Source organism: Phytophthora cinnamomi (assembly GCF_018691715.1).
Source record: "Phytophthora cinnamomi strain GKB4 chromosome Unknown Contig62, whole genome shotgun sequence".
Lineage (NCBI taxonomy): Eukaryota > Oomycota > Peronosporomycetes > Peronosporales > Peronosporaceae > Phytophthora > Phytophthora cinnamomi.
Window position 1 is genome coordinate 962,601 of NW_027150995.1, and position 25,456 is coordinate 988,056.

A 25,456-nucleotide genomic window follows, 5' to 3' on the forward strand; every position below is an offset into this window, starting at 1 on the left:
AGGCGGCAGATTCAAGAGTGACGGTACTTCAACGGCGTCGCACGCCCGATACTCAGTGCGAGTGCGGAGACTTTTGCGGTGCCCAAGACTGTTGAGGCTACATCTGTAATTTAGACGGAGTTTGATTCAAGTTGACCAATAGGAGACAGCGTCGCTGTCTTCAACATCTGAGACGTGGCGCGCAAAGTATATCTCTTACGCGAGCATGCGCTCGCTGGCGGCCTGAGCCTCTTGCCGCTGCAGGTTGGCGAGCGACACTTCGTTCTCGCGCCGCGACTTGTACCAGGACACGAACGGGAACGCCATGAGGTACAGTACCAACGCGCCGTAGAAGGTGGCCACCGCAGCCACGACTGTCCAGCCTTTCGACGACAGGTCGAAGCTCTGCTGCAGCGTCCGGAAGACCAACGCGTAGTTCACGCCGAAGAGCGCGAGCGTGCCGATGACCAGTGCGAGCACGACCCACCGGTTGTAGACGAACGGCTGACCCATGAGCCGCTTGTTGCTCGTGAACGTGAGCAGAGGCACCAGCGCGAACGGCAGCTGCACACTCTGCATAACATTGATCATCTCGCTCACGATGTCGCTGTGGAAGCCGTCGTACTCGGTTAGCAGTGCAACAACCAGCGCCGGACCAAGTGCCATCGTGCGCGTAATTGCAACTCGCTTCCAGGCAGCGATGCGCAGATCCAGGAAGCCTTCCATGACGAATTGGCCGGCGTACGTCCCCGTCATTGTTGATGCTTGACCGGAAGCGACTAGCCCAACGGCCCAGATGATCTTGGCGTAGTGACCGAGTGAACTGCTCACAGCAGTTCCTGCTTCTCTCAGTCCGACTTGCTGGCAGTATCCCACGACGTGTTTTGTTGTGTAGCACTGCGTGCAAGATGCTGCCACGGCTCCGTTTTCAATGGTGCAAGTAAGTCCTGTTGTTGCACTGTAGATGGAGTTTCCAGACACTAATGCAGCTGCAAACGGAATGCATGCGGTCTGAATGCCCGCAGCGTAGACGTCGGAGGTCACATCGGCACCCAAGGCGTCGCACTGCTGACTGTAGAAGGTGCTCGCGAACGCTGAGATCACGAACATATTTATGAGAAAGCTCACAAACAGCGCCAAGATTGCTTCCAGTCCAAAGTAGAAATTGGCCTCTTTGACGGGTCCAGCGCCGGTGCCTCGACGAGGGTGGACACTGCGGGACTGCACCAGCGCGGAGTGCAGGTAAACGTTGTGCGGCATGATGATGGAGCCGAGCATGCCGACGGCTTGCATCACGTTCTGGTTGTCGATGCGCGGGATTGCGATGCCCTTGGTGATTTCGATGCCACTGGGCTTGCTCACTGTGAAGTCGACGAAGAAACACGCACACATGATGCCAATGAGGCCCATGAAGAAGGTCTCGAGAAGGCGGTTGCTCTTGTTGTCGCCGCGTCTGTCGATGGCCAGGAAGGTGAACGTGTCCAATGCGGTGATCAGGCAACCCACCCACAGCGGCAGTCCGAACAGGATCTGCAGCGCGATGGCGGTGCCCAGCACCTCTTGAATGTCGCAGCCGATGATCACCAGCTCCATCATGATCCACACGGCGTAGGTCACGACGCGCGGGTACTCGGCTCGGCAGAGCTCGGCCAGGTGGCGCCCGTGCAGGAGCCGAGCCTGGCCGCCAGCACCTGGTACAGTCCGCCCAGCGCCGTGCTCCAGAACGTGACGTACAGCAGCTCGTAGCGCGAGTAGGCGCCGCTCTGCAGGTCGGCCTCGAGGTTGCCCGGATCCAGGTAGGCCATGCTCATGAGCCAGCCAGGCCCCACGAAGGACCAGAACTTGCCCCACGAGAACGGCGGCCGCTCCGGCATCATGTGAGCGTCGCCGTGCAGCTCCGACAGTCGCGAGTACGACGCGCTAAGCGTCGCGCCGCTGGGGCGCAGGATCTCCTCCGCTGTCGCTGGCATCTTACCAATTGACACGTCGTGCAGGCTGCGTAACGATCACCTAGATGAGACAGTGCCAAAGTGAGCCCTGTCTAAACGAATAATTCGCACGAGCCAATCACAGCGCTAGTTCGACACTTTTCTCATTTCGACCAATCACGATTCATCAGCAGCTGTAAAATGCAAGACGGAGCTGTAGCTCCTAGTGACGGCGATGGCGGCGGCGACAGCACCAGCAGTGCCGCTGGCGAGGCAGCAGCTTCTTCGCAGCCGTCTCCAGCGCCTGCGGCCTCCGACGCCAGCGTCCCAAGCATTTTAGACTCGCGGACGCTTCCCCCGGTGGCTGCAGGCGCCGACGACGCGGCGCCACGCTACCTGCCGCGCGAGGACGGATCCGCGCCGTCCTCTCTGACGTTCAGCGAGGCCTTCGCCCAGCTGAGGAAGACCTCGTCGTACGTCGCACCGCCGCCGCAGGAGGACAGACCTCCAGTGAGAGACGCGGCCGCTACCGTTTACGTGAACCGGAGACAGAAGGGCAACCCCATGCTCAAGTCCGTGCGCAACGTGGGGCTCGAGTTCCGCGACGGCCTGATCCCGGACTACGTCATGGGCGAGAACTCGTGCTGCGTGCTGTTCTTGAGCGTGAGGTACCACCTGCTGCACAATACGTATCTGGACGAGCGGGTGCAGAGCGTGAAGAAGGATGACCCCACCCGCTACAAGACCAAGCTGGTCTTGTGCTTCGTGGACGTGGACGACAACGAAGTAGCGCTGCGGGAGATCAACCGTGTTGCGCTGTTGAGCGACTTCACTCTCGTGCTTGCGTGGAGCTGGCTGGAGGCTGCGCGCTACCTGGAGACATTTAAAGCCTACGAGAACAAGTCGGCGACCATTATCAAGGAGAAAGTGGAGGCCGAGTTCCTGCCCAAGGCTAACGACGTGCTCACTTCTATTCGGTCGGTGAACAAGACGGATGTGGTCACGCTGCTCTCTACGTTCGGAAACGTAAAGGGGCTGATGAATGCCTCCATGGAAGAACTATCGCTTTGCCCCGGCGTAGGCGCCAAGAAGGTGCGGCAACTACTCGAGACTTTTCAGGAGCCGTTCACAAAGCAGTGACCGTGGTGGGCTCTCTCAATATGCAAGAGAGCACGAAAACCTTGTCGCTCTGTTGAAGTTCTGTCAACAATTACTGCAGCATCTTCAAGTGCACCCCGCATGGATTGAATATTTCTCAAGACGTACGATATCGAAATCAAAATTGTATGCAAGGACACCTCCTTGCCTTCACCCACCAGCCAATGGCCAGCAGCACTTGACGTAAATTACTTCGCAGGCCAGCCGTTGCCGCCATCCTTTTGTAAGGATTCCTTACCTGTCCAGACTCTATGCAGGATTCCCTCAGACGTCCTTGCGGCATTCACTACAGCCATTGCATTCAGACAAACCATTCGATCGAACGTGAGAATTGCGCTGTTTTCTTATGAGCAGCGAAATTGTAGGGGAATACTAATGCATAATGTCCTTACGCGCGAGGGGAGATGCTGTTGCGCCCAGTCTGGTTGTTCACCTCGGCCGTGAAGCCGACAGCTTCAATAGCAGCCACCAGGTCGCTGTACTGGGCTGAACCAGAGACGTACGCCGCACGCTCGTCAAATTCCACCACTGCATCGGTCACGCCGGGGGTGTTCTTCAGCGCATTCTCCACTGTCGTTCCGCAGTTCTTCATGCACGACATGCCCTCAACTTGGATCCGCACGGTTGACGCGTCTGTAAAGCGCCACGAGCCCCGCTCCTCCGTGATGTCCTTGTCGAGGTTCTTGAACAGCAGGAAGCCGGCGCCAAAGCCGCAGATTAGCGCCACAAACAGACCCGTTTCATAAGTCATCACCACGAGCATGGCAAAGTACGCAATGGTCATCTGAATCATGTACAGAACGGCGAGCGCCAGCTTGCACTGGATCTTGTGGAACTTGTCATGCGGACGGAGCTTGCGCGCCACCAGCAGCCGCTGGCGCACCACCTCGCGCCCCTTCACCAGCGATTCGTTCAGCAGCGCGATGAGGAAGCATCCGATGAAGCCGAACGCGTACTTGACACCGCTGTTGAGCACCCAGGGCTGGAAGAGCAGCATGACGCACGATCCGTGGATGGACGACTGGAAGCCGTTGAACATGACGGAGCCCTGGCCCGTGCAGAAGCCCGAACTGGTGGACGACGAGTCCGACTCGGTGGCAGTGCTGCTCGCCGACGTGGAAGTGGTGCCGCTTGCGCTTGCGGAAGAGTAGTCCGCCACGAAGCTCTGCGCGGCGGGGCTGAGCGTTGTGATGTTGGTAGCGTCGGAGCACGTGGCCCCCGAGCAGATGACGCTGTCCACCAAGTAGCGCACCTCGGAGTTGACGCTGGCGAGGTACGAGTTCTTGTTGTCCTGCGACGCGAAGTAGATCTTCTGGCCGTTGTTCAGGCACACGTAGACGAAGCTGTCGGAGGAGACGGCGGCCCCCGACACGGGGTCACTGATGCCGTCCGCGCACTCGGAGCACGTGGTCTCGCACTTGGCGTACGCGCTGGCGTCCGTCTGGTTGACGATGAACTCGGCCATGTTGGCGGCCAGGTACGCCGTGTCCGTCACGTCGAAGTCGTAGGCGTCGAAGGAGCGCGCCGCCATGCCGCAGGAGAAGACGGTCTGGCCGTGCTTCATCGTCACGTAGTTCTTGTTGTCGTAGCCGCTGGACAAGGTGCTCATCCCGCACACGGGGCACGTGTAGTCCGTGGAGCTCGCGGCCGACGCCGCCAGGTCGCGGTGCGCCTGCATCGCGTGCATGTCGTGCAGCTGGTGCAGCTCGTGGTGGTGGTTGTGGTGCAGGTGCGCGCTGGCTGACGAGGACGCCGCAACCGCCAGCAGCAGCGCCGCAGCGGCGGAGAGGCGCGGGAGGAGAGGCATCCCGGCGGGAAGGTGGCGAGATGAAGACTGCGGAGTCTGCGCAACTTTAAATTTGCTGATCGCAGAGACGGGCGGCGCCTGTTCCATACAAACGCCAAGATATGCGGTCTGAATTGAACGAAGCCCATCCAAAATGGAGGCCAATTCTGAGCGCGGCGCCGATGCGATGGTTGTTAATGATGATGCTGGTGAGCGAGGCCGAGGCACCCGCTACGAACGTCCAAAGGTGTCGGTGGACAGCATGGAGGAACGAGCTCCCATGCTGCACCGAGCATTTGGACGGCGAGCGTGAGCCCGCCACATCAACAGGCGTATTCGATAATTGCATGTGTCGCTTTCCGTGTTGCACCGACGCAGCTGATGGCGGCTCGTGATTCCTGCAGGCGAGACCGCCGTTCATTTCCATCGCTGCCCTCGCCGAGCTTCATATTCGCTAGGAAGCTACAGCTACATAGCTGCTATCCGCCAGCAGCACTTCCATCGAACGCCAGCCACACTTGATCCTCTGCGCTGGGCGCGGCATCTGGCTCGGTGCGGATAATTCCCGGCTCTGAACGCAAGTTTCGGGTCGCAGCCTCATTTTTACCATTCCTCTCACCATGGGAGCTCGGTCGCCGCTCACGGCGCTGCTGCTGCTGGCGCTGCTGGTGCTGGGCGCGGACGCCGGCCAGAACCTGCGCAAGACCACGTGCCCGCTGTGCAACATGGACGTGAAGGCCAACATCAACGCCACTATCCTCGGCGACCAGTACGTTTACGCGTGCGAGATGGCCGGCCACATCGATTCGCTGCAGAACGACCCGGTGCGTGTACTACCCCCCTTGGTGCTGCTATGATGCCGTTGCCTGACGTTGTATGTGACTCTGGACGGACAGGCCGCCAACCTGGGCTCGCCCGAGAAGGCCGACATCACCTCGGACGAGATCTACCAGGACGCGACGGACATCAAGTGCCCCGTGTGCGGCAAGGGTTACGATCAGCTCACGCACGCCGTGCCGTGGATCTCAAGGGCGCGCAGAAGATCTACACGTGCTCGGAGGAGCACGCGCAGCTCGTGTTCGACAACCCGACCAAGTACGTGGCGGCGCAGACCTCGTCCGACGACTTCTGCTACTCGGGGGCGACCGCGGACCCCACGGGCTCCGTCATGTTCAACGGCTTCCAGCTCGCCATCGGCGGCGACGCCACGTGCCTGCTGCTGCTGTTCCAGCCGTGGGTGCTGTCGTCCGGGGTCAAGTATGCCTTCGGCTTCCTGGGCGTGGTGCTGCTGGCCATGTCGCTCGAGGGCTTCGGCGAGCTGCGCGAGCTCGTGGAGAAGCGGCTCTACCGGGTCCACGGCATCGTGTCCAGCCAGGCAGACTACATGTCACTCACCACCCCGCAGGTCAGCAGCGCCAGCGACGGCCACACTGCGAGCCACGAGTCGTTCGTGCCCAAGACCGGCCGCATGCCGACGGCCCCCAAGGTCAGCCTGGTGCGCCGCCTGCCGCTCTGGTGCAAGCTGGTGCTGGCGGCCATGTACATGGTGCACCTGTGTCTGGGCTACTGGGTCATGCTGGTGATCATGACGTACGAGACGCTCATGTTCGTGGCCGTGATCCTGGGCGTGGGCCTGGGCTTCGCCATCTTCAAGGACACGGACGCCGACGAGCTCAAGGGCAGCGTCGACCCGTGCTGCTCCACCTAATCCCTGCACCGGAATAAAGTATCTTGCCTTCACTATACTTTCTGATTAAAGGCTCCATCATTCCGGTACGTCTTATCCATCCGCTGCAAAGAAAAGCTGATCCCATTCCGATTTTCGCCAGTCAAAGAGCGCGAGATCCGTCGCCATGTATGGCACCGTGAGCTCGAGCGCCACCGCCAGCAGCTCGCGCGACGGCCTGGCGCCGCCGCCGCCCTCGCCGTCGCCCTTCCGCTACGACGTGCAGGCGGGCGACACGCTGGCGGGCATCGCGCACAAGACGCAGACCACGGAGGCGGCGCTGCTGGCGCTCAACCCGCTGCTGGGCCGCAAGAAGCGGCACGTGAAGCTCTACCCGGGGCAGCAGCTCATCGTGGAGGAGGCACGTGCCGTGTCGCTGCCGCCGCCGCCCGAGTGCATCGACAACGGATGGGGCCAGATGCACCTCGTGCGCGCCGGAGAGACGCTGCGCGGCATCGCGGCGCTCTACAACACGACGGAGGAGATCCTGCGCCAGGACAACCGCCGCTACTTCCCCACGGGCGAGCGCAGCCTGCTGTGCCCCGGCCAGCTGCTGCACGTGCGGCTCATGAACACGGGCGAGATGGAGCGGGACGACCCCGCGCTGGGAGCAGACGCCACGGCCTCGACGCTCAACGCCCAGAGCGACGCCGAGGCCACGTACACAGGCACGTCGGCCGCCTTTGCGCGGTACAAGACGCACCTGGTCGCGCCCACGGACACCTTCGAGGCCATCTGCAAGGCCTACAGCATCCCGTACTCGCACTTCCTGCAGATCAACCGCGGCCGGTACCCCGTGGGCCAGCGCGCCGAGCTCGTGCCGGGGGAGCGGGTCATCGTGCCCGACCTCCTGGCGGCGCAGCAAGCGGCCAGTCGACGCAACATCGCCGAGGTCAAGCTCACCAAGCAGATCCACGTCGTCGAGCCCGGCGACACCCCCGAGGAGCTCGCGCGGCGCTACGGCATGACGTACGACGAAATGCGCGAGTACAACCGCGCCTACTTCCCCAAGGGATACCGCGGCGAGATCCGCCCAGGCTACAAGTTGGTGGTGAAGCGGCCAGTGGATGCGGAGAGCACCGACTCGCCGCGGCAGTCGCAGCCGCAGCACAGCGGATACCGAGACCTCGACGCAGTTTCCAGCGCGTGATCAGCGCCAGCCTGCCATCGCGTGCTCGTCTGTCATTTGTATATGTAGAAGGAGAAGCGAATATGAAGCTGTATCAACACGTGCTTGCTTTACCTCATTCTGTCAAAAGCGAGGGCGGAGCTCTGGGGCTCCTTTGACTTCTTTCGTGCGCGCTTTTGGCTTCTCTTCTTGTCTAGTTAGTGTTTTCTACGAGCGGAGTTCGCGTCGACGTCGACGGAGAGCGCGCTGGGATGTATCTGGTGTCCCCTCTGGCGAGCCACTCGGCGGCGTGCTGATAGACGACGACGGTGCAGCTGTGCTGCCGCTGCCAGCCGACAAGTACGCTGCATCGATGACCGATGCTTCCGAGTGCGGCGCGGCGTGATCTTCTACGTAGGTCGTGGTCGTCTGGACGCGTTTAACGATAACAGACTTTGACTTCGCGGACTCCGGATTCGAAACAGCGACTCCGCCGTCTTCGGTGATCTCCTTCGCTTCTTCTACCTCTTCATGGTCCTCGCTGGTTTCCTCTTCTACGTCGGCATCCTCGCCTCCAGAGGACACCAGTGCTCTTACCTTCACATCGGCGCTGACGCTAGACCTCAGCTCCATCATTTCGAAACTTGACTTCACAATGGTAGTATCAGTCTCCGCTTCGTCATCTGAGCTGTCATCTGGCATCAACACCACTTCTTCAGCGTCAGAGGCCGCCCGTCGTTTCCACCGCCTACGTCGGCGTGGTGCACGGGCAAACAGCCCACGCTTGAGGTGACGATCTAATAAATATGCTGCGAGTACTGCCAGTGCCAAGAACGCGACTGAAAGTAAGCTGATCTGTACCAAAGTAGGCCCAGGTAGCTCAACCGCTGGGATCGCAGTACTGCTCTTCTGATTGACGTCTACATCGGCAGTTTTCGCAGCATCTATCGTTGCAGTACTTGAATCCTCAAACGTCAAGTCATCGCTGGAGGCTACGCCTTCAGCAGCCTCCTGCTCGTTTTGCAGCCACACCTCTTCCTCCTCCGCAATAACGCGCAGTTCCTCTTCTACTCTAACGCGCTCGCCTTCCTCCTGCAGCAGCACTCGCTCCAGCTGCTCCAGCTCTTGGAACTCATTTGCCACGACAACACGCTCCGTTTCCAAAGTCTTCACTTCGCCCAATGTAGCAGCTACAGCTTCGATGTCAACCCTATCGTAGCTGCGCTCGCTTGCAGATTCTGCAGTGGGGCGTCCAAGCTCCGCGACATTCGTGCTCGCCTCCTCGACTGCTACTCTCTCCTCGTATGCAATTTCAGAGCCTTGCTGCTCAACACGCAACTCCATGTCGCTGCCGTGTGTCACGAATTCTTTTTCATGCAGATGAAAACGCTCCGAGTAAACTTGTGTCGACTCATCCGTGTCCTTCTTTTTGTGCTCTGCCTTCTCTCCAAACTCTTCATCCGGTATACTGCTTCCGGGTAGAACACGAACACGAGTGCTCCTGTCAGGCGGGACCTGTTCCACTTGCACTTGCTCAGCCGCAGCATCCTCCAGTTCCACCACAAGCTCCATCTCGACCCCCTCATTTGGGAAGTTCACGTGTGCTTCTAATTGCTCTCCATCCATGAACACCATGTCTTGTTTGGAAGAACCCACTTCAGACAGGTTTTCTGCGTCAGCAAACTTGATCATTTCCACTTGCGTCTGCTTCACGCCCAGGACAGTACCGGTATCCTCCAAGTCCACCAATACTTCAGTGATGACAGCCTGCGTTATCTCTCCATGAGCTACCTCCCCTTCCTCTACAGACACAATTTCAACTGCTGCAACACTTTCCTCAACAAGCTCAGCAACAATTGGGATGCCATCTTCACCATTCAACGCACTCTTGGACATGCTAGCATCTTCCGTCGCTTGAACTTCTTTGCGTTGCACCGTCAGTAAGTCTGGCTTAGCCAAACCACTGTCTGGCTCAGCCAAATCACTGGTGATCTGTACCTTCTCCTCGGTGAGGATGACACTGTCGAACACACCCTCCAAGGGGCTATACTTCACCGCTGTAGTCCCTCCGTCCGCACCCCTAATTTCGTCTTCCTCAATCAGTTTAGAAGCCGCGGGCATGTTTTCCTCGGTACTGTCTTCACTGCCGAGTGAACCATCGACAGACTCATCCGGGAGTTCTTCTTCGACCGGCTTGGCACCGTCGGAGTGCTGCTCCTCGTCGTCACGTTTGCTCAGTAATTCATCCTCCACAGTACTCTGATCATCTGAAGCTGCTGCATCCAATGGGTCTTCGTACGTAGCTTTCGCACGATCTAGCAATTTTCGCTTCAAACTGATAGCCGCCTTCACTTTTGCCTGAATATCCGCTGCTATCTCGGCCAGCATATCAACATCGCCCTCCTCTTCAGCTTCGCGAGACGTGCGTTCATATTCCTCAAACTCTTGCTCAATTGTTCGGGCACATTGTTCTGCTAGCTGCTTTATGCGGCTCTCAATAAACTCCACGGCAGCCATTTTCACGTCAATAACACTTTGTAGTGCTGTCGCCCTGGTGTCCGCTATTAACGTGTTAGCAGCGGATATGATGGTAACTCGTCGTTTCTCGAAGCGCTGTACGTCCTCTAATGCCCGAGACTCCTGTGCCGTTAGCCCCCGTGCTACGCTTTGAATCGCAGAGTGACGTGTTTCCAGCGATGCAACAATTTTTTTGCTGGGCAGGTTCACATCACTCACATCCGACTCCAGTCCTATCCATTCACAAACTTCGTTCACGCTTGACTTAGCCAGCGCTGCACCTTCTTTCAGTGCCTCCTCAAATGATGAACGTGCTGTGGCCAAGATAGATCGAACACGCTGGTTCAGCTCGTCATTCGAACCCCGCTCTGACTCGATCAAATCCAGCATAGCTTTCAGGTGGGTTTGCACCCACCCCACCAACATTTCCAGGAGGTCGATCAAACGCGAAAGCGCTCGTTGTAGCTGAGTCCGCGCATTCTGTACCAAAGTAGCCATAATCGAAGTCGCCTGGGTCAATCCTGGGGAGTCTCGCAACCTCTTCAGCTCTTCGTTCACAAGCACCTGGGCGGCACGAGCCGACTTCTCCAACCTCTCACTTTGCAACAGCGCCAGCCAATCGGCTCGTAGTGCTTCTGTCAATTCCTTCCCATGCGGACCAACTTCGTTCTGGAGCACCACTAGCAGAGGATACAGCACCTCAGCCGTTTTATCCGCCGCAGATCGAATCGAAGTCGCTGCAGGCGACGACGGGTACAGTTGGCAAACCACGATTCCACCAGTCATTGAAACTGTCACCACCCCTGCAACCACAGCCAGCGTGACGGCGGATCTACTGCACGGAGCCCTTCGCTTCTTGGTCATCGCCACTTTCCCCGCTGCCTCCTCGTCTTGGACAATGTTCCCAAAACCACCGTCATTCACAGCTGCAACCCCTTTCCCAGATTCCGCGACGACCACGGCCCCTTCAACCAGGTCAATTGTTCTCTGTGACGAATTCTCAACTGCCGCGTCCGCCGCAACGGCAGCCACCTGGTGACCATTCTCGCGAGGCAGTTCCAGGAGCTCTCGACCGTCAGGCGTCGGCTTGGGCTCATTGCATTTCCGCTCACTTGCAGCGTCGGAGTCCGCGCTGCTGCGTCTGCGCTCCATTCGGCGCCTGCCGTTGGCCTTTGGGCTCTGTACGGGGCTGTTGGCGGCGTCGGCCAGTAGCTGCTCGCTGCGTCGGCGCTGCAGGAATTGCTCCGTGTACGTGGCGGTCGTGCTCTTGGCGGTGGGCGTCTTGCGCTCCGGAGACGCGGTCATCACCGCCTGTGCGCTGTTGCGGCGGCACTGCTGAGGCTCGGGCCTGGCAGGGCTCGCGCGTGCGGTTTGGCGCTGCTGCTTCCAGGCCAAAAGCTGCTCTTTCCGCTCGTCTCGCGCGGGCGACGGGGGCGACATGGCGGCCGAGAGAGACGGCGGCGTGCCTCGTCCCGGATCGGGAGCTGTGGAGCGTTTGGGCCGTTGTGTAAACGAAATTAATTGATTTTGTTTCATTCTTATCCGGAATAAGAACATTATAAATAATTTCTTTAGGGCCCTGATGAAATGAAATTCAAACTCAATTAATTACTTCAACTTCCAGTTTGACTTGCCTGGCGACAGCAGCAAACTGCAAAGTGCACGCTGCAAAGTGCACGCGGCACTCGCTACGACTAACCAACTTGGTTGTTGGCTGCACGAAGTGGGAACGATTGCTGTCTATCGATTTATCGCGCGGCGTCCGATCCAAGTGCAGGCAGGATCGACAACGGCGGTGGATCGGCGGAAGTCAAGTGCTCGTTAACGAACTATCCACCAGGAGCTCGACTAATTACAGCAGCTCGATCGCATGGAGCTCAGTGACGTCACTGCGCTGTACTGCATTGCCTGCCGCAGCCTGCTCCGACCGCGTCGTTAATCGCCGCGGCCGGCAAGGCTGAGTCTTGCGGCACCGGTAGATTACACACGCCATGAGACGTTGACAGCGGTCCAAGAGCCTCTTGACCCTCTTGAAGAAGGTCTCAACCTGAGACTTTCATGTTGTCCACCACATGTAGTATTAATACATGTAAGTTGCTAAACCAGGTCCCGGCGGGTAGGTCGAATGTGACAACACGCGCTGGCGGGGCAGCATGATACTGCCAGCACCCATTTCCATGATGGGTGGTCATGGGTTTGCTCAAGCAAGGAGAGGCAGCAGCATGCGGTATCATCGCAACCGTCTGCAGCTTCGTGTCCATGTGACGGCGACTGAAAGTCTTGTGTAGAGGGGTATGCGGTCGGTCGGTCATTGCGTTTTTGTATATGAGATCCCTACATAGGGGGAGTCACTTCCGCTTCAACTTACGGTTCTAGAGCACCGACAGAATCCGATGGCTCTCGGCTTTTCAATTCCTGCACGCTTGAGGTGGATACCGGGGCTTTGCGCTGCGCACGACGGCACGTTAAAAAGAGTTAAAGAGCTCAAGTGAGGAGCGTTCGTCACGGCGGTGCGGGTCGCGATCGACACAAGTCAAGGCATCGAAGCTGAATTTAACGTAGTTTGCTCGCTTTGAACGGTGTGGGGTCAACAACTTGTCTCGAAGGAGCTCGGCCAGAGGGCGTCCCCTAAAGAAGTCATGCCCGCTGCCTGTGGCAACAAACACACTAGCAAAAGCGTAATTGAGTAGCTACTAATTGCAGCACGGATACAGGCGCGACACAATGTCCATGCATCCATGGACAATGTGGCCATCGCCAGGCAGGTAGGTAGGTAGGTAGGTACCTATACTACGACCGCTACTGCCGGCCAGTCCGAGCTGCTCTTGGATCCGTTCTGAAGTTTGAAAGGACACAAAGAAACACGCTGCCCAGAGACGGGGCGGATGCCCGTCCTATGTCGCTCATTCGCGTCACCGCACTGCCGGAGCTGTTCAAGCCTCGGTTGAACCCTGCCGACGACCACACAGCCACGCGCGACCTGAGGCTGCCGCAGGGAGAGCGGGGCAGTGCGATGCCCGCCGGCAGCCAGTGAGAATTCTGCGGTGCGCAGCGCAAGCAGCTTGATACCTCGATGGCGGACATTGACACGCACTCGTCGTCGTCCTCGGACGGCGGCGGCGACGTGTTCCTCTCGCCGCGCTCGTCCGTGGCCAGCAAGCGCAGCGTGCAGTCCGTGCCCACCGTGCGCGAGGACCAGCAGCCGGAGACGGAGCCGCACGACCACGAGCACGACGTGCGCCGCAGCACCGTGAGCCGCCGCGAGACGTGGATCGGCGAGGGCCTCATCGACGCCAGCGGCCTCGACGCCATTGACCGCCTCAGCGACGGCGACTTCGCCGAGATCATCAAGGAGTCGCAGGCCGTGCACCGCGGCGCGGCGGCGGACGACGCCAAGACCGCCAAGCTCAACAACTTCCTGAGCCACACGTACCCCTCGGAGGGCGACGCCCCCAAGCAGTCGACGCACAGACGCCGCAAGCTGCTCGACTTCCTGGCCAACGACGTCGGCGAGCGCTACCTCAACGGTGTCTACAAGGAGGAGGAGCGCGAGGCCGGCGAGGACGAGGCGGGACTGGACGACCTCGTCAGCGACAGCGACGACGAGCACAAGTTCCTGCACGCCGAGGACCTGCACACGCTCAGCAGCCGCTCGGCACGCGCCAACAGCCGCTTGCAGGCCTTCCTGGCGCAGGAGAAGAAGGACAAGCGCCACAGTGGCGACGGTAACCAGTCCTTCTCGTCCGCGCACTCGGCGCCGGCGTCCTCAGAGCCGCGCAACAAGTTCGTGACGAAGGTGGTGCCCCAGAAATCGCGCATGATGCTGTTCAACCCCGACGACATCAACTCCCAGCAGCTGAGCCAGATCGTGGCCAAGGAGGCCGAGCGCAAGCAAAAGGCTCGCGCCGACAAGGAACTCGCGCGCCAGAAGGTGCGCCAATTCCTGCTCGAGGAAGAGCGCGAGGCTGTCAAGCGCAAAGGATCGGGCAACGAGGCGACTATCAAATCTGTAGACGAATCCACTGTGCGTCGGGAGACGGTGATCGACGACTACGGCAAGGTGAATCTGCTCGACTACTTGGATCGCGTGGTGGACGATGGACGCCGCAGCCGCAACGGCGGCAGTGTGCCGTCTGAGATGGACGACTCCAGCCCGCCGAGCGAGACGTCGTCGCCTAGGTCGCTCGCCTCGTCGCTTGAAGCAGACACCACCTCGTCCTTCACGCAGGGCAACGACGACGATGTGTCTCCGCCAACGCCGAGTACATTGTCCGGAATGGGCAACCGATTCGCGCAGTTCCTGCACCGCGGTGGATCGTTGATGGGGCCGGATGAGAGCAACACCCCGCGCGTTCGTCGGATCATCCCGCCCACGCCGTTCCAATCCAAGGCGTCTAGTGACAAGATGAGTCTGGAGGCTGCATTCCACGCATCTAAGTTGCCTGAGCCCCCTGCCGCCCCGGCCGTTTACGGGGCAACTTCTGCGCGCATGACACCGATGCTCGCTACGCTGGACCAGATCTCGCACACGTGCCAGAAGAACGAGTTGTCCGAGGTGTCGATCGCACGCATCTCGACATTGCTGACGTCTATCAACCAGATCGTGCGCGACGACATTCAGAAAACCATGGCCAGCCGAACCGTGTTGTTCGTCGCCTGTCGGGTGCGCAGTGGGTGAAGAGCGACCATGATGCACATGAGCACGAGAAGCCGCGGCGAGCTCCGGTGCCTCCTCCGAGGCCGGTCGCCGAGATTCCGCGTGAACCTGCACCGATCGTATCAGCTTCCGCCACGGTTGACAACGCCAAGGTGAAGACTGGGCCTGGAGTCCTGAATGCATTCAAGTCGTTCGATGCGGCTCAGAACTTGATCGAAACCCTTTCGAGCTTTAACAAGCTACTGACGGAGTGCGGTCTGAGCGGGGTCAAGGTAGACGAACCGTGGCGAGTGTACAACCACATCAAGGCTGCCGTGTACAGCAAGCTGGGGTTCCGTCATAAGCAGCTCTTCAAGTTACTGGATGCGCGCTTCAACATGGATGTGTACAAGCGCAAACCTGCTGCTAAGAAGCGTGTGTGCATTATTGGCGCTGGCCCTGTCGGCCTTCGAGCAGCTGTGGAGACGGCGTTGCTTGGGGTCAGGTGGTGGTGCTAGAGAAGCGCAAGCACTTCAGTCGCGAGAACATTCTGCATCTGTGGCCGTGGGTGGTGCAGGACATGACGGCGCTTGGTGCGAAGGTGTTCTTCCCCTCGTTCTGTCACTCGACTGCGTACTTCCACGTCGGCACACGACAGCTGCAGCTCATTCTGCTGAAGGTGGCTTTGCTTATTGGTGTGACGGTGTACTCATCGACGGCGTTCGAGTCTGTGATCTCCCCGAACTCGGAAGAAAGCGACAACAAGCCGTTCTACACTGTGGCGACGCAGCCGCAAATTCCATGGATGGAGTTCACTGCGGTGCTCGGTGCGTCTGGTACCAACGACAAGTTGGCCGAGCCCGCAGGCATCAACCGGTTCGTGTTCAGTCGCAAGGAGGCACTTGGTATCGTGTGCTACTTCCCGAACCTCGGCACAACCGAGGAGAAGAAGGTGACGGAGTTTTCGTGGACCATCCAGTTCAAGCAGCAAATGTTTGCCAAGATGCGCGAGATCGGCGTCGACCTGGAGAATATTGTTTATTACCGCGGTGAAATGCACTACCTAGTGATGACCCCGAAGCGCCAAAACCTGCTCGACCAGAAGGTCCTCAAGGTGAACCACCCGGAACCTCAAGACTTGGTGCAGGACGAGAACATCAACAAGGCCACGCTGCACGAGTACGTCAAGCGCGTGGTCTCCTTCCTGGGTATCCCGAAGAAGGCCGAGTTCTCGCGTATCCGCATGTTCGACTTCAGCACCCGCACTCGCGCCGACAAGGCTGCGAGTATCATTACAGCACAGGGCAAGAAGCTCTACGTTGGCCTCATCGGCGATTCATTGATTGAGCCGTTCTGGCCCGAGGGCGTGGGAACCTGCCGTGGCTTCCTGGGTGCGCTGGACGGCGTGTGGATGGTGGCGCAGATCGGCAAGAAGGCGGACGAGCAACTGCTGGCCGACCGTGAAATGGCCTACCGTGTCATCCAGCACGTGTCGGGCTTCCGTCGCGATGACTTGCAGAAGAACGTGCGCAAGTACACGGTAGACCCCAAGTCGCGCTACACGGTCAAGTTCCCGCAGTTGTGTTAAAAAGTGTCAATATAAACTTGTGCATTTTGCTTCCTTACACGATTGCAGTACAGTGGTAGGTGTACACACATTTGCTTGTGTCATTGCGACTTCAGTAGTTTTCGAGGCTTACCTCATTGTTGAAGTGACTGCGACAAGATGTCTCCTCAAGCACGTGGTCCAACCATACTTGGACATCATTGCCCAACTCCGTTCAGGTACAGTAGGTAGAGGTCTGACTGCACTGAGGACAGCACGCAAGACGCAGCTCCGATTACTGTCGTGTGTACTTGACGATTGAGATGGGCGGTTGTTTCTTCGCGTTGCTGCTGAGTGTCAATTTGCAGCTGCAAACTGCTCGTTCGCAAAGTCACAGCAGTCACCGGATAATCATGTGGAAGTTAGGATAAGACCTAGGGGAAGCGAGAGTGCGCTTGCATCTTACGTGCCTCTATAGAGCCTTGTGCCGGCTGCTTGGGGCAGGGTGTGCTATTTTTCTGGCACCGAAGTCAAGTACTGTAGGAGGATTGCAAGTGTAACTGGCACTGGAATGGGTAGGCTAGGACGCTACGTCCGCCATATGGGTGCAGCGTGTTCTGGAGAAGGCTAGGTCCATCTTGTGCCTGCCTGGGAGAGTGAGCCAATACTTGGATGTGGTATTGAAGACGAGAAGCTGGCCTTGATGGGCATGGCCGGTTGTTGATCAGTTCGGATTCTGCTGCAAGTCTCTCATTCAATCTTCAGACCGCTGTCCAAGTCGGAGAAAACTTCAGGACAATGGTGACACTTGAGCAAGCGAACGTGCATCCAGCGCCAGCTCCCCCAGGCCAGCCCGGGCTACAGCACGTGCAGGACGTGTCACTTAGCCCTACAGACCGACTTGGCAGCTTTCTCGGCGAAGACCTCATCGACACGCATTGTTTGGACACAATGGACGACCGCCTCAGCGAGATCCGCAACGAACAGAAGATCCTGGACTACCTAGCTATCGACGCTGGCGAAAAGTACCTGGACGACATCTACAGAGAAGACGAAGGCGGTAACAGTACCGACGGCGAAGACGGCGCGTTCTACAGCAACGAGCCACGCCGGTCTGTTAGACAGCCATCGATTCCGTACACCTCGGCTCCATTGTCCGGAAGCGGGCGTGGAATGGGGATAAACTCTACGGAGATCGACACAATTCAACTGAGCCAAATTGTTGCTGAAGAAGCTGAACGGAAGCAGAAAGCTCGTGCTGAGAAGGAGCTGGCGTGGCAGAAGGTGAGGCAGCTCCTGATTGAGGAAGAAGAGAAGGCCTCAACTGGCACCGTCAACTCCGTCCACTCTGTCGATGAAGCAGCATCTGTGCACAGCGAGGTGGCCGACGACAGCTACGGCACTGTCAAGCTTCTCGACTCGTTGGCACGCTCTGGGGGTGAAAATTTCTCTTACAACCGAAGTGTTTCATCCGATGTGGACGCGGCTCCTGTCGTGGATGCGTCGCTCATGCGGTCGCAGTCCTCATCCTCAAGTTTAAGCGCCAGCTCTGTGTCGACGCCGAAAGTTAAAGAACCGAACACATTTGCAAGTCACATCGATCGCATGGGAACCAAGCTGGCGCAATTTCTCAGCCGTGGCCAATCTTCCGATGATGAAAGTAGTGACTTATTCAAGGCTAGGCGCCCAAAACCTCTATCGAAGTCCAAGCACGAGCCTTTTGTCGCTGGCAAGTCTTCGGTCCGGTTGGCCATGCTAGCTACGCTGGAGCAGACTTTGAAGAGTTGCCAACGAGCGGAACTCTCCGAGGAATCGATGACACGAATTATGTCGCATTTATCCGCCATCGATGAAATTACTCGCGACGACATGTACAAGAAGAACGGTCACCTGAAGAGAGGCTCCCGTCGGTTGTCGAGTACGCAGTGGTCCAATAGCTCGAGTGAGCACGATAAAGACTTCCGAAGCCTGGTGCCTCCAGTGGTAGAAGCACCTTCGGATCTCTTGTCGATCGCGCCTGCTCCTACAGTTATTACGGACAGCGTTCAGGCCAAGGTTGTGTTAGAGTCGTACAAGGCATTCGAAGCTGCGATTGATCTGGAAGACACCCTGGCAGCTTTCAACAATCTGGTGACCAACTGTGGCCTCAACGGTGTTCTGGTGGATGAACCCTGGCACATTTACTATCACATCAAGGCGGCTGTTTACAGCAAACTGAGCTTCCGTAACAAGCAGCTCTTCAAGTTGCTGGAGGCGCGGCTCAACTTGGAGGTCTACAAGCGCAAACCCGCTGCCAAGAAGAGCGTATGTGTTGTCGGGGCAGGTCCTGTTGGTCTTCGTGCTGCTGTGGAGACGGCGTTGCTTGGTGGTCAGGTTGTGGTCGTGGAGAAGCGTGCTGTCTTCAGTCGTGAAAGCAGGCTCCACTTGTGGCCATGGGTCGTGCAGGACATGGTCTCGCTCGGTGCAAAGGTCTTCTTTCCGCAGTTTTGCAAGACCAGCACGTATTTTCACGTGAGCACACGGCAAATGCAGGTGATCCTGCTCAAGGTGGCGCTGTTGATTGGTGTGAAGGTGCACTCATCGACAGATTTCGAGTTCATTGTACCCCTGCCTTGGAGGAGAACGGCGGTAAACTCTTCTACACTGTAGCAACGAAGCCTCAGATCCCGATGATGGAGTTCACCGCAGTACTTGGCGCATCCGGCACGAACGACAAGTTAGCCGAACCTGCCGGCATTAACCGCTTTGTCTACAGTAACAAGGAGGCTCTGGGCATTGTTTGCTACTTCCCGAACTTGGGAACGTCGGATGAGGTGAAGGCCAAGGAGTTTTCATGGACCACTTTTCGCCACCATCCGATGCTCGACAAGCTGCGTGAGATTGGCTTTGACATGGAGAACGTTGTGTACTACCGCGGCGAGATGCACTACATCGTAATGACCCCAAAGCGCCAGAACTTGTTGGACCGTCGGGTCCTGTACCAGAACCGCTCGGACCCGACCGACCTCGTCAAGGACGACAACGTTAACAAGATTGTTCTCCACGAGCTTGCCAAGCGTATCGTCGACTTCGCTGGCATTCCAAGGAAGACGGACTTCACCCGCGTGAGCCTCTTCGACTTCAGCACTCTCACCCGCGCCGACCATGCTGCGAACATCCTTTCGTCGCACGGCAAGAAACTCTACGTTGGTCTCATGGGCGACTCGCTGCTGGAACCGATGTGGCACGAGAGTGTCGGGATCTGCCACGGGTTCTTGGGGGCCCTGGACACTGCCTGGATGGTGGCGCAGATCGGCAGGAAGGCGGACGAGCAGCTGCTGGCCGACCGTGAAGCCGCGTTCCAAGTCGTGCAGCGTCTGTCGGGCCACGTGCGCGACGACATGCAGAAGAATCCGCGCAAGTACACGGCGGACCCCAGGTCGCGCTACACGGTCCAATTTCCTCGAGTCATCTAAGTGCATAGTATGAATTCTAAAATGTGAAGTAAACTTTATGCATCGGTTCGTAGTACGTATTCTAAGGTGTGATGTGAACTGTGCATCGGGCTCGAGTGGTGTTTGTCGTTTAGCTTACGAAGCTTACTATAACACTTTGTTGAAGAAAAAAGGCAACGTCAAGTTGAAGTGAACAATAATGGGTACCAAATCTTGGTCCGACCCAAAAATGTTGAAACTGAAAATAATTGCCTAAAAGTTGCATAATTGCTTTCAGAATATTTTTTTTTCAAATACAAAAACTGGCGGGAACCTAATTGCCTGCAGTCACTTCAGGCTCGAGATGGAGGAGGAGGACACGTACGGCTTCGGGTCCTTCTCGGAGCTGTTCGACGCGGGGGCGTCTTCGCAGAAGCAGAAGCGGCTGGACCTGGGCGCGCTGAGCCGCTTCTGCATGTCGGAGCGGCTGCTGTCTCGCTTCCAGCAGCAGCAGCGGCGCGACAAGCGCTGCGTCATGTTCCAGCACGTGGCCGCCAAGTTCGACGGCGTGGGCATCGACGGCGGCCTGGGCGCGCTGGGCGTGGCGGCGCTGGAGGGCGGCGGCGTCGTGTGGCTGCAGACGGCGCAGTCGGACTCGGACGCGCTGGAGAGGCGCAAGAAGGAGCTGCGAGACATCACCAACCGCGCGCCGCAGGAGACCAAGTCGGCGGCTGCGCTCTTCGTGGCGCTGACGCACGTGGCGTCGGTGCAGCCCACCACGGTGCAGAACACGGTGCAGGGCGTGGAACTCAAGCTGACGGACGGCAACCGCCTCGAGCTGACCTTCATGCCAGGTGAGCTGTCGAGGTGGATGGATGGAGAGCTCCGTGACTGACGTGTGATGCTGGGCAGGGCCTTTCGCTGGCGCTGCGCATCGAGACGAGTTTTTACAGGTGCTGAAGAAGTGCATGGCTGTTGCGGCAGCGTCGACCTCGTCTGCGTCGGTGAGGACTAGTGCGACGACGAGCTGTGCTGAGCTGGAGGCTGTGAAGAGTGGAAGTGGGGAGCCAAAAGCTGCAGCGGCCAGTGAGACGACCGGTGCCGCGCAGAAGGAGGAATTCAGGCAATTGGTGCGGAGATATATCAACGTGGATCCGTTGAGTGAAGAGGGAGTTGAGATCGCGAAGCAGGTTCACGCAGGCACGGGATACCTGTTGGGGCCTACGATGAAGCAGCCCCCAAAGTTCTCGGCCGACGCTGAGTACCGCAAAAAGACAGTATCGGAGCTCGCTGAATTCCTGAAGCGGATGAATAAAGAGTGGAGCGACGCGGACGCGCACCGTGAGCTACACACTAAAGCCAAGCACTCCCGCAACGAAGATGGATTGTTTGAGTACACGGACACAGTCACAGGCGCCCAGATTCCGCCGCGAGTGTATGAAGAGCGGTATCTGGAGTACGTGAAGGCGCATGACGTTAATCCTGTACTTCACTTGTTTCCTGTCGAGGGTAAAGTGACGAGGACAGATAAAGCCGCGCAAAATGACACACCAGCACAAAACCAGCCGCCACCTTCAAGTTTGTCCACAGTGACGGAGGAAGAAGCAAGAGAAGCTTCTTCTTTCTTCATGGCAACATTGGGGGTGGACATCAGTTCAAGCTCTATCATTAATAATGATTTCTTCTCTGCGAAAACGGAGCACATAACATCGCCGCATAATGGGGAAGACCAAGCATTTCGAGAAGCAGTGGATAGCAAGCGGACACAGCTGTGGAAAAGTTGGGGCTCCACATTCGCTCGAGTAGGTGGTGGTCGAGTTAGCGAAGATGAACCTCGACACCGCACAAATCAAGCTCGGTCAGTATCCGGAGCTACACGAAAGCGCTCGCGAGGGAGGCGGCAGAGTCTCGTTATGCCCAGCTCGGATGCCGAGCTTCAAGCAACGATTGATGCCAATGTGTCCAAGAGCTCGAAGGAAGTTCATCGTATTACAAGTGGCGCTGACTCAGTACATCCAGGCGTGAAGCGGAGTCGAGCAACATCGCAGAAGTTGGATACAGCACAGAAATCGCGGCGTAAGGCTCGGCGTCAGAGTATCGTTGGGACCGTGAGTTTGCCCTCCACACTAGCAAGCGAAGATGAGCACAAGAAGACTCCACGCAGCCGCAAATCGCCGCACAGTGCGCGGAAGTCACCGCGACCGAGGCATCCTGCTAACGGTTATGCCCGCGAGACCAGTGCACTGGAGATGGTAGGAGATGAAGATTCAGATTTATGCAGGCTTTGCTACAACGAGCAAGCTCGCGTGCTCATGGATCCTTGTGCTCACGTCGTCTGTGCATCATGCTGGTCGCGATTGTCTCCATCAACGGAGAAGAGTGGGTCGAACTCGAAGCGAGTGTGTCCGTGGGATCGCGAAGTAGTAACGAAACGGTAGCAATGACAACCCGTAACAAGCTGCAGTATTTGCGGTGAACTCGTATTCGCTTGAAATGGGACGAAATGTTGGGAGTTTCGCAGGCAAGATAATGACTTCGTTGCACAAGTGCAACAGCTGATTGTGAAGAGACAAGCGGAAATGAACATGAAGTGTTCGGCTGGATGCCCAGGAGGTACGTGCATATCCATATACAGAACACGTTTGCTGGGCTGAGGTGAACATCTCCTGATCACGGAAATGCTAGAAAATCGACCTCCAAAACGGGCTGCGCTGACACCGATTCAAGTCTCGGCCACTGTCGATAGACTATTGCAGTGGAAGAAGCGCAACGATGCTAAACGTGAGCAGGTCATGCTTTTGCTGGTGAAATTTGTGCCAGTGAACTGACATGTTTTTGGACAGGCGAGGTGAAGGCAAAGCTCCAAGAAGATGAACGCGTCGAGGAGGAGGAATATTATCTCTCACTGCCCAAGTGTCTCCCACAAGACCGAGTCGAAGCTGCTGCTATTCGCAACTACCGAGCCGCTGGAGAGCTTCGTTGGAAGCGGTTAATGCTTCAAGCTGTGGCGGAGAAGCAGCAACTGGATGAGCAGGAGACTGAGTGCATATTTCGACCGCGGTTAGTGGCTCGGCCTCGGCGACTTGCAAGATCTGTCGAGACGATAAATTCAAAGGCGAGGTGCTGCAGGACTTCGTGTGCTGCTTCTACGGCTAAAGTCGACTCGGCAGAACTGCCTTCTCCTAGGCGCCGTCGATCTGCTACTGGAGACGTGTTTGAGCGGTTGTACAAACCTCGTACACAGACAACTCCAGCAGCACCCCTCGCACTGCAAAAGCGAAGCGAATTCCCAACCAAGCCGAAGCAGCTTTTGTCGCCCGGCAGGAACGTGACCAAATCAATCGCCAGGTAAACTTCAACTTGTTACAAGCGATGGATACGAATGTACTGCAGCTTCTGTATCTGACGAGTGGTTCTGAATGCAGCGTCGACGCGTACAGCTTGCAGCTCAGCAACGCTTTCCACACAAACCAAGACTCTCCAGGCACACGCAGGAAATATGTGCTACACTGCGCGAGCATGACACTGACCAACTCGCTGATCATCATCGACGCCAGCAAAAGCGTCATGACGCGGTCACGCATACGCGATACACGGTGCCTCCGACCTCTAGCAGCAGCTGCACACAGTCAGACGTAGCAACCAAGCCTTTCAGAATGCTTGTCGAAGCCTTACGTCAACAAGAAGTCCGCATGCGCGGCATCAGTAAATGCGCATGAACTTGGGCAAAGAACACGAACGCACAGAGTTGAGCGCTAACCTATTGCATTTCGTCGTTAACCACTTCCTAAGCTAACGATAAAACGTGTGAGACAGCAGAATGGGCAAACTGATCGCGCCGGCTACGCGAGCCCGCGAGAAGAATGGACGGTTGACAGCAGGGGCCAAAAGTGCAAACTTCTCCACGGGCCACGCAGGGACCGAACACGACAGCGCCGATTCTACCCCACTCTCCATCGCTGGAAAGCTGACGGCGGAGTGATCTTCTCGTAGCGGCCAAGTGCTGGGCAAATATTAAGCGGAGACAATATACACATCATCTAGCCCCCAGCACTTTACAGCTCGAGCTCCTTCACCGTTTCCCACGTGAAGTCCGCGTCCTCGCGGCCGAAGTGGCCGTAGGCGGCGGTCTTCTGCATCACCGGGCGCTTCAGCTCCAGGGTCTTCTGGATCATGCCCGGGCGCAGGTCGAAGTTCTTCTTGATGATCTCAACCAGGTCGTCGTCCGACAGACCCTCCTTCACCGTGCCGTACGAGTCGACGTGGATCGACAGCGGGTAGGGCACACCGATGGCGTACGAGAGCTGCACAAGGAGGCGGTGGGCAAGGCCCTTGGCCACCACCGACTTAGCAACCCAACGGGCGGCGTAGGCGGCCGATCGGTCGACCTTGGTCGTGTCCTTGCCGGAGAAGGCACCGCCACCGTGGGCGCCCCAGCCGCCGTAGGTGTCGATGATGATCTTGCGGCCGGTCAGACCGGCGTCGCCGTGCGGGCCACCAATGACGAAGCGTCCAGACGGGTTCAGGTGGTACACCGTCTTGTCGTCCAGGTACTTCTCCGGGATGACGGTCTGGATGACGTGCTTCATGAGGTCGGCGGCGATCTGCTCGTTGGTCACGTCGTCGTTGTGCTGGGTGGAGATGACCACGGTGTGCACGCGCTGCGGCACCATGCGGCCGTCCTCCTGCTTGTACTCGACGGTCACCTGGGTCTTGCCGTCGGGGCGGATCCAGTCGAGCGTGCCGTTCTTGCGCACCTCCGTGAGCTTGGAGCCCAGCTTGGTGGCCAGCACGTGCGAGAGCGGCATGAGCTCGGGCGTCTCGTCCGAGGCGTAGCCGAACATGATGCCCTGGTCGCCGGCGCCGACGTCCTCGTCAGTGACCGAGTCCACGGACTGGGCGATGTCGGGCGACTGCTGCTCGATGGCCACGATCACGTTGACCGTCTTGTAGTCGAGGCCCTTGGCCGGGTCGTCGTAGCCGATCTCCTTGATGGTGTCGCGGATGACCTTCTCGTAGTTCACGATGGCCTTGGTGGTGATCTCGCCGAAGATCATGACCATGCCCGTCTTGGCGCACGTCTCGCAGGCCACGCGCGAGTTCGGGTCCTCCGACACGCAGGCGTCCAGCACGGCGTCCGAGATCTGGTCGCAGAGCTTGTCCGGTGGCCCTCGTTCACGGACTCGGACGTGAACAGGAAGGTGCGGTCCTTGGGGGCGGCGGTCTGAGTCATCTTGGTCGGGGAGGGTCTTGGGAGCGGGACGAGTGTGGGCGCCGGCAAGCAAATTCCAGAATGAGAGCACGCGCTTGGCTGGCGGCGCATGGCGGCCCTTCGGAGATATTAAACCTCGCGCGAAAAACCTCGGGGCTTGAATGGTGGAAACCAGCGCGACACGTTTTCTGCCAATTAGATCGGCGCTTTGCTCTGCGTCATGCCTGGTGCAGTTCTCCCCAACCTACGGTACGCTCGCTTCAAGAGGGTAGGACGTGTGGCGTCGCATTTATAGCGATGCAGAGGAAGCCGAGCCAGGCTCGAGCTCGAAACGCCCCGGCGCCGCCGTCCTGCGTCCTGAGCGCCCACGGCCCCACGTTTTGCATCACGCTGACGTGGCATGCCGAAATTGGCCTCGCCGCTGGCCGGGCCATGCTTGCTTAGCAC

The 25,456-nt window shown here is 58.1% G+C and overlaps 10 protein-coding genes across 13 annotated transcripts; 6 read left to right on the plus strand and 4 right to left on the minus strand.

The window, feature by feature from the left end:
* Positions 1–195: 195 nt before the first annotated feature.
* Positions 196–1,949, minus strand: IUM83_07002 (Metal Ion (Mn2 -iron) transporter (Nramp) Family; the record flags this gene model as incomplete). 2 transcript variants are annotated; one of them, XM_067931255.1, is made up of 2 exons in its annotated part: positions 196–1,608; positions 1,671–1,949. In XM_067931255.1, 2 exons carry the CDS (start codon positions 1,947–1,949, stop codon positions 196–198), a joined length of 1,692 nt encoding a protein of 563 aa, XP_067787014.1. The 2 variants fall into 2 exon arrangements, with proteins under 2 accessions (XP_067787014.1, XP_067787015.1); XM_067931254.1 differs by lacking the exon at positions 1,671–1,949 and having other exon boundaries at positions 196–1,632.
* A 159-nt stretch (positions 1,950–2,108) lies between these two features.
* Positions 2,109–3,047, plus strand: IUM83_07003 (DNA excision repair protein ERCC-1; the record flags this gene model as incomplete). The annotated part of the gene is made up of 1 exon (XM_067931256.1): positions 2,109–3,047. One exon carries the CDS (start codon positions 2,109–2,111, stop codon positions 3,045–3,047), a length of 939 nt encoding a protein of 312 aa, XP_067787013.1.
* Positions 3,048–3,329: 282 nt separating this feature from the next.
* Positions 3,330–4,872, minus strand: IUM83_07004 (Transmembrane protein; the record flags this gene model as incomplete). Its single annotated transcript, XM_067931257.1, has 2 exons — positions 3,330–3,351; positions 3,458–4,872. The coding sequence occupies 2 exons, from the start codon at positions 4,870–4,872 to the stop codon at positions 3,330–3,332; spliced, it is 1,437 nt and encodes a 478-aa protein (XP_067787012.1).
* Positions 4,873–5,471: 599 nt separating this feature from the next.
* On the plus strand, positions 5,472–6,659 carry IUM83_07005 (Transmembrane protein; the record flags this gene model as incomplete). The annotated part of the gene is made up of 4 exons (XM_067931258.1): positions 5,472–5,675; positions 5,748–5,828; positions 5,882–6,535; positions 6,651–6,659. 4 exons carry the CDS (start codon positions 5,472–5,474, stop codon positions 6,657–6,659), a joined length of 948 nt encoding a protein of 315 aa, XP_067787011.1.
* Positions 6,660–6,704: 45 nt separating this feature from the next.
* On the plus strand, positions 6,705–7,727 carry IUM83_07006 (peptidoglycan-binding protein; the record flags this gene model as incomplete). Its single annotated transcript, XM_067931259.1, has 1 exon — positions 6,705–7,727. One exon carries the CDS (start codon positions 6,705–6,707, stop codon positions 7,725–7,727), a length of 1,023 nt encoding a protein of 340 aa, XP_067787010.1.
* A 186-nt stretch (positions 7,728–7,913) lies between these two features.
* On the minus strand, positions 7,914–11,642 carry IUM83_07007 (putative transmembrane protein; the record flags this gene model as incomplete). 2 transcript variants are annotated; one of them, XM_067931261.1, is made up of 1 exon in its annotated part: positions 7,914–11,642. In XM_067931261.1, one exon carries the CDS (start codon positions 11,640–11,642, stop codon positions 7,914–7,916), a length of 3,729 nt encoding a protein of 1,242 aa, XP_067787009.1. The 2 variants fall into 2 exon arrangements, with proteins under 2 accessions (XP_067787009.1, XP_067787008.1); XM_067931260.1 differs by having other exon boundaries at positions 7,914–9,581.
* A 1,633-nt stretch (positions 11,643–13,275) lies between these two features.
* On the plus strand, positions 13,276–16,426 carry IUM83_07008 (MICAL-like protein; the record flags this gene model as incomplete). The annotated part of the gene is made up of 3 exons (XM_067931262.1): positions 13,276–14,805; positions 14,874–15,275; positions 15,344–16,426. 3 exons carry the CDS (start codon positions 13,276–13,278, stop codon positions 16,424–16,426), a joined length of 3,015 nt encoding a protein of 1,004 aa, XP_067787020.1.
* A 909-nt stretch (positions 16,427–17,335) lies between these two features.
* On the plus strand, positions 17,336–19,839 carry IUM83_07009 (MICAL-like protein; the record flags this gene model as incomplete). Of its 2 annotated transcripts, none has more annotated exons than XM_067931264.1 (2): positions 17,336–18,949; positions 19,003–19,839. In XM_067931264.1, the coding sequence occupies 2 exons, from the start codon at positions 17,336–17,338 to the stop codon at positions 19,837–19,839; spliced, it is 2,451 nt and encodes an 816-aa protein (XP_067787006.1). The 2 variants fall into 2 exon arrangements, with proteins under 2 accessions (XP_067787006.1, XP_067787007.1); XM_067931263.1 differs by lacking the exon at positions 19,003–19,839 and having other exon boundaries at positions 17,336–17,822; positions 17,906–17,955.
* A 322-nt stretch (positions 19,840–20,161) lies between these two features.
* On the plus strand, positions 20,162–23,436 carry IUM83_07010 (Zinc finger, RING-type; the record flags this gene model as incomplete). The annotated part of the gene is made up of 6 exons (XM_067931265.1): positions 20,162–20,651; positions 20,710–21,253; positions 22,544–22,578; positions 22,641–22,857; positions 22,927–23,145; positions 23,223–23,436. 6 exons carry the CDS (start codon positions 20,162–20,164, stop codon positions 23,434–23,436), a joined length of 1,719 nt encoding a protein of 572 aa, XP_067787170.1.
* A 416-nt stretch (positions 23,437–23,852) lies between these two features.
* Positions 23,853–25,082, minus strand: IUM83_07011 (S-adenosylmethionine synthase 2; the record flags this gene model as incomplete). Its single annotated transcript, XM_067931266.1, has 1 exon — positions 23,853–25,082. One exon carries the CDS (start codon positions 25,080–25,082, stop codon positions 23,853–23,855), a length of 1,230 nt encoding a protein of 409 aa, XP_067787171.1.
* Between the last annotated feature and the right edge of the window lie 374 nt (positions 25,083–25,456).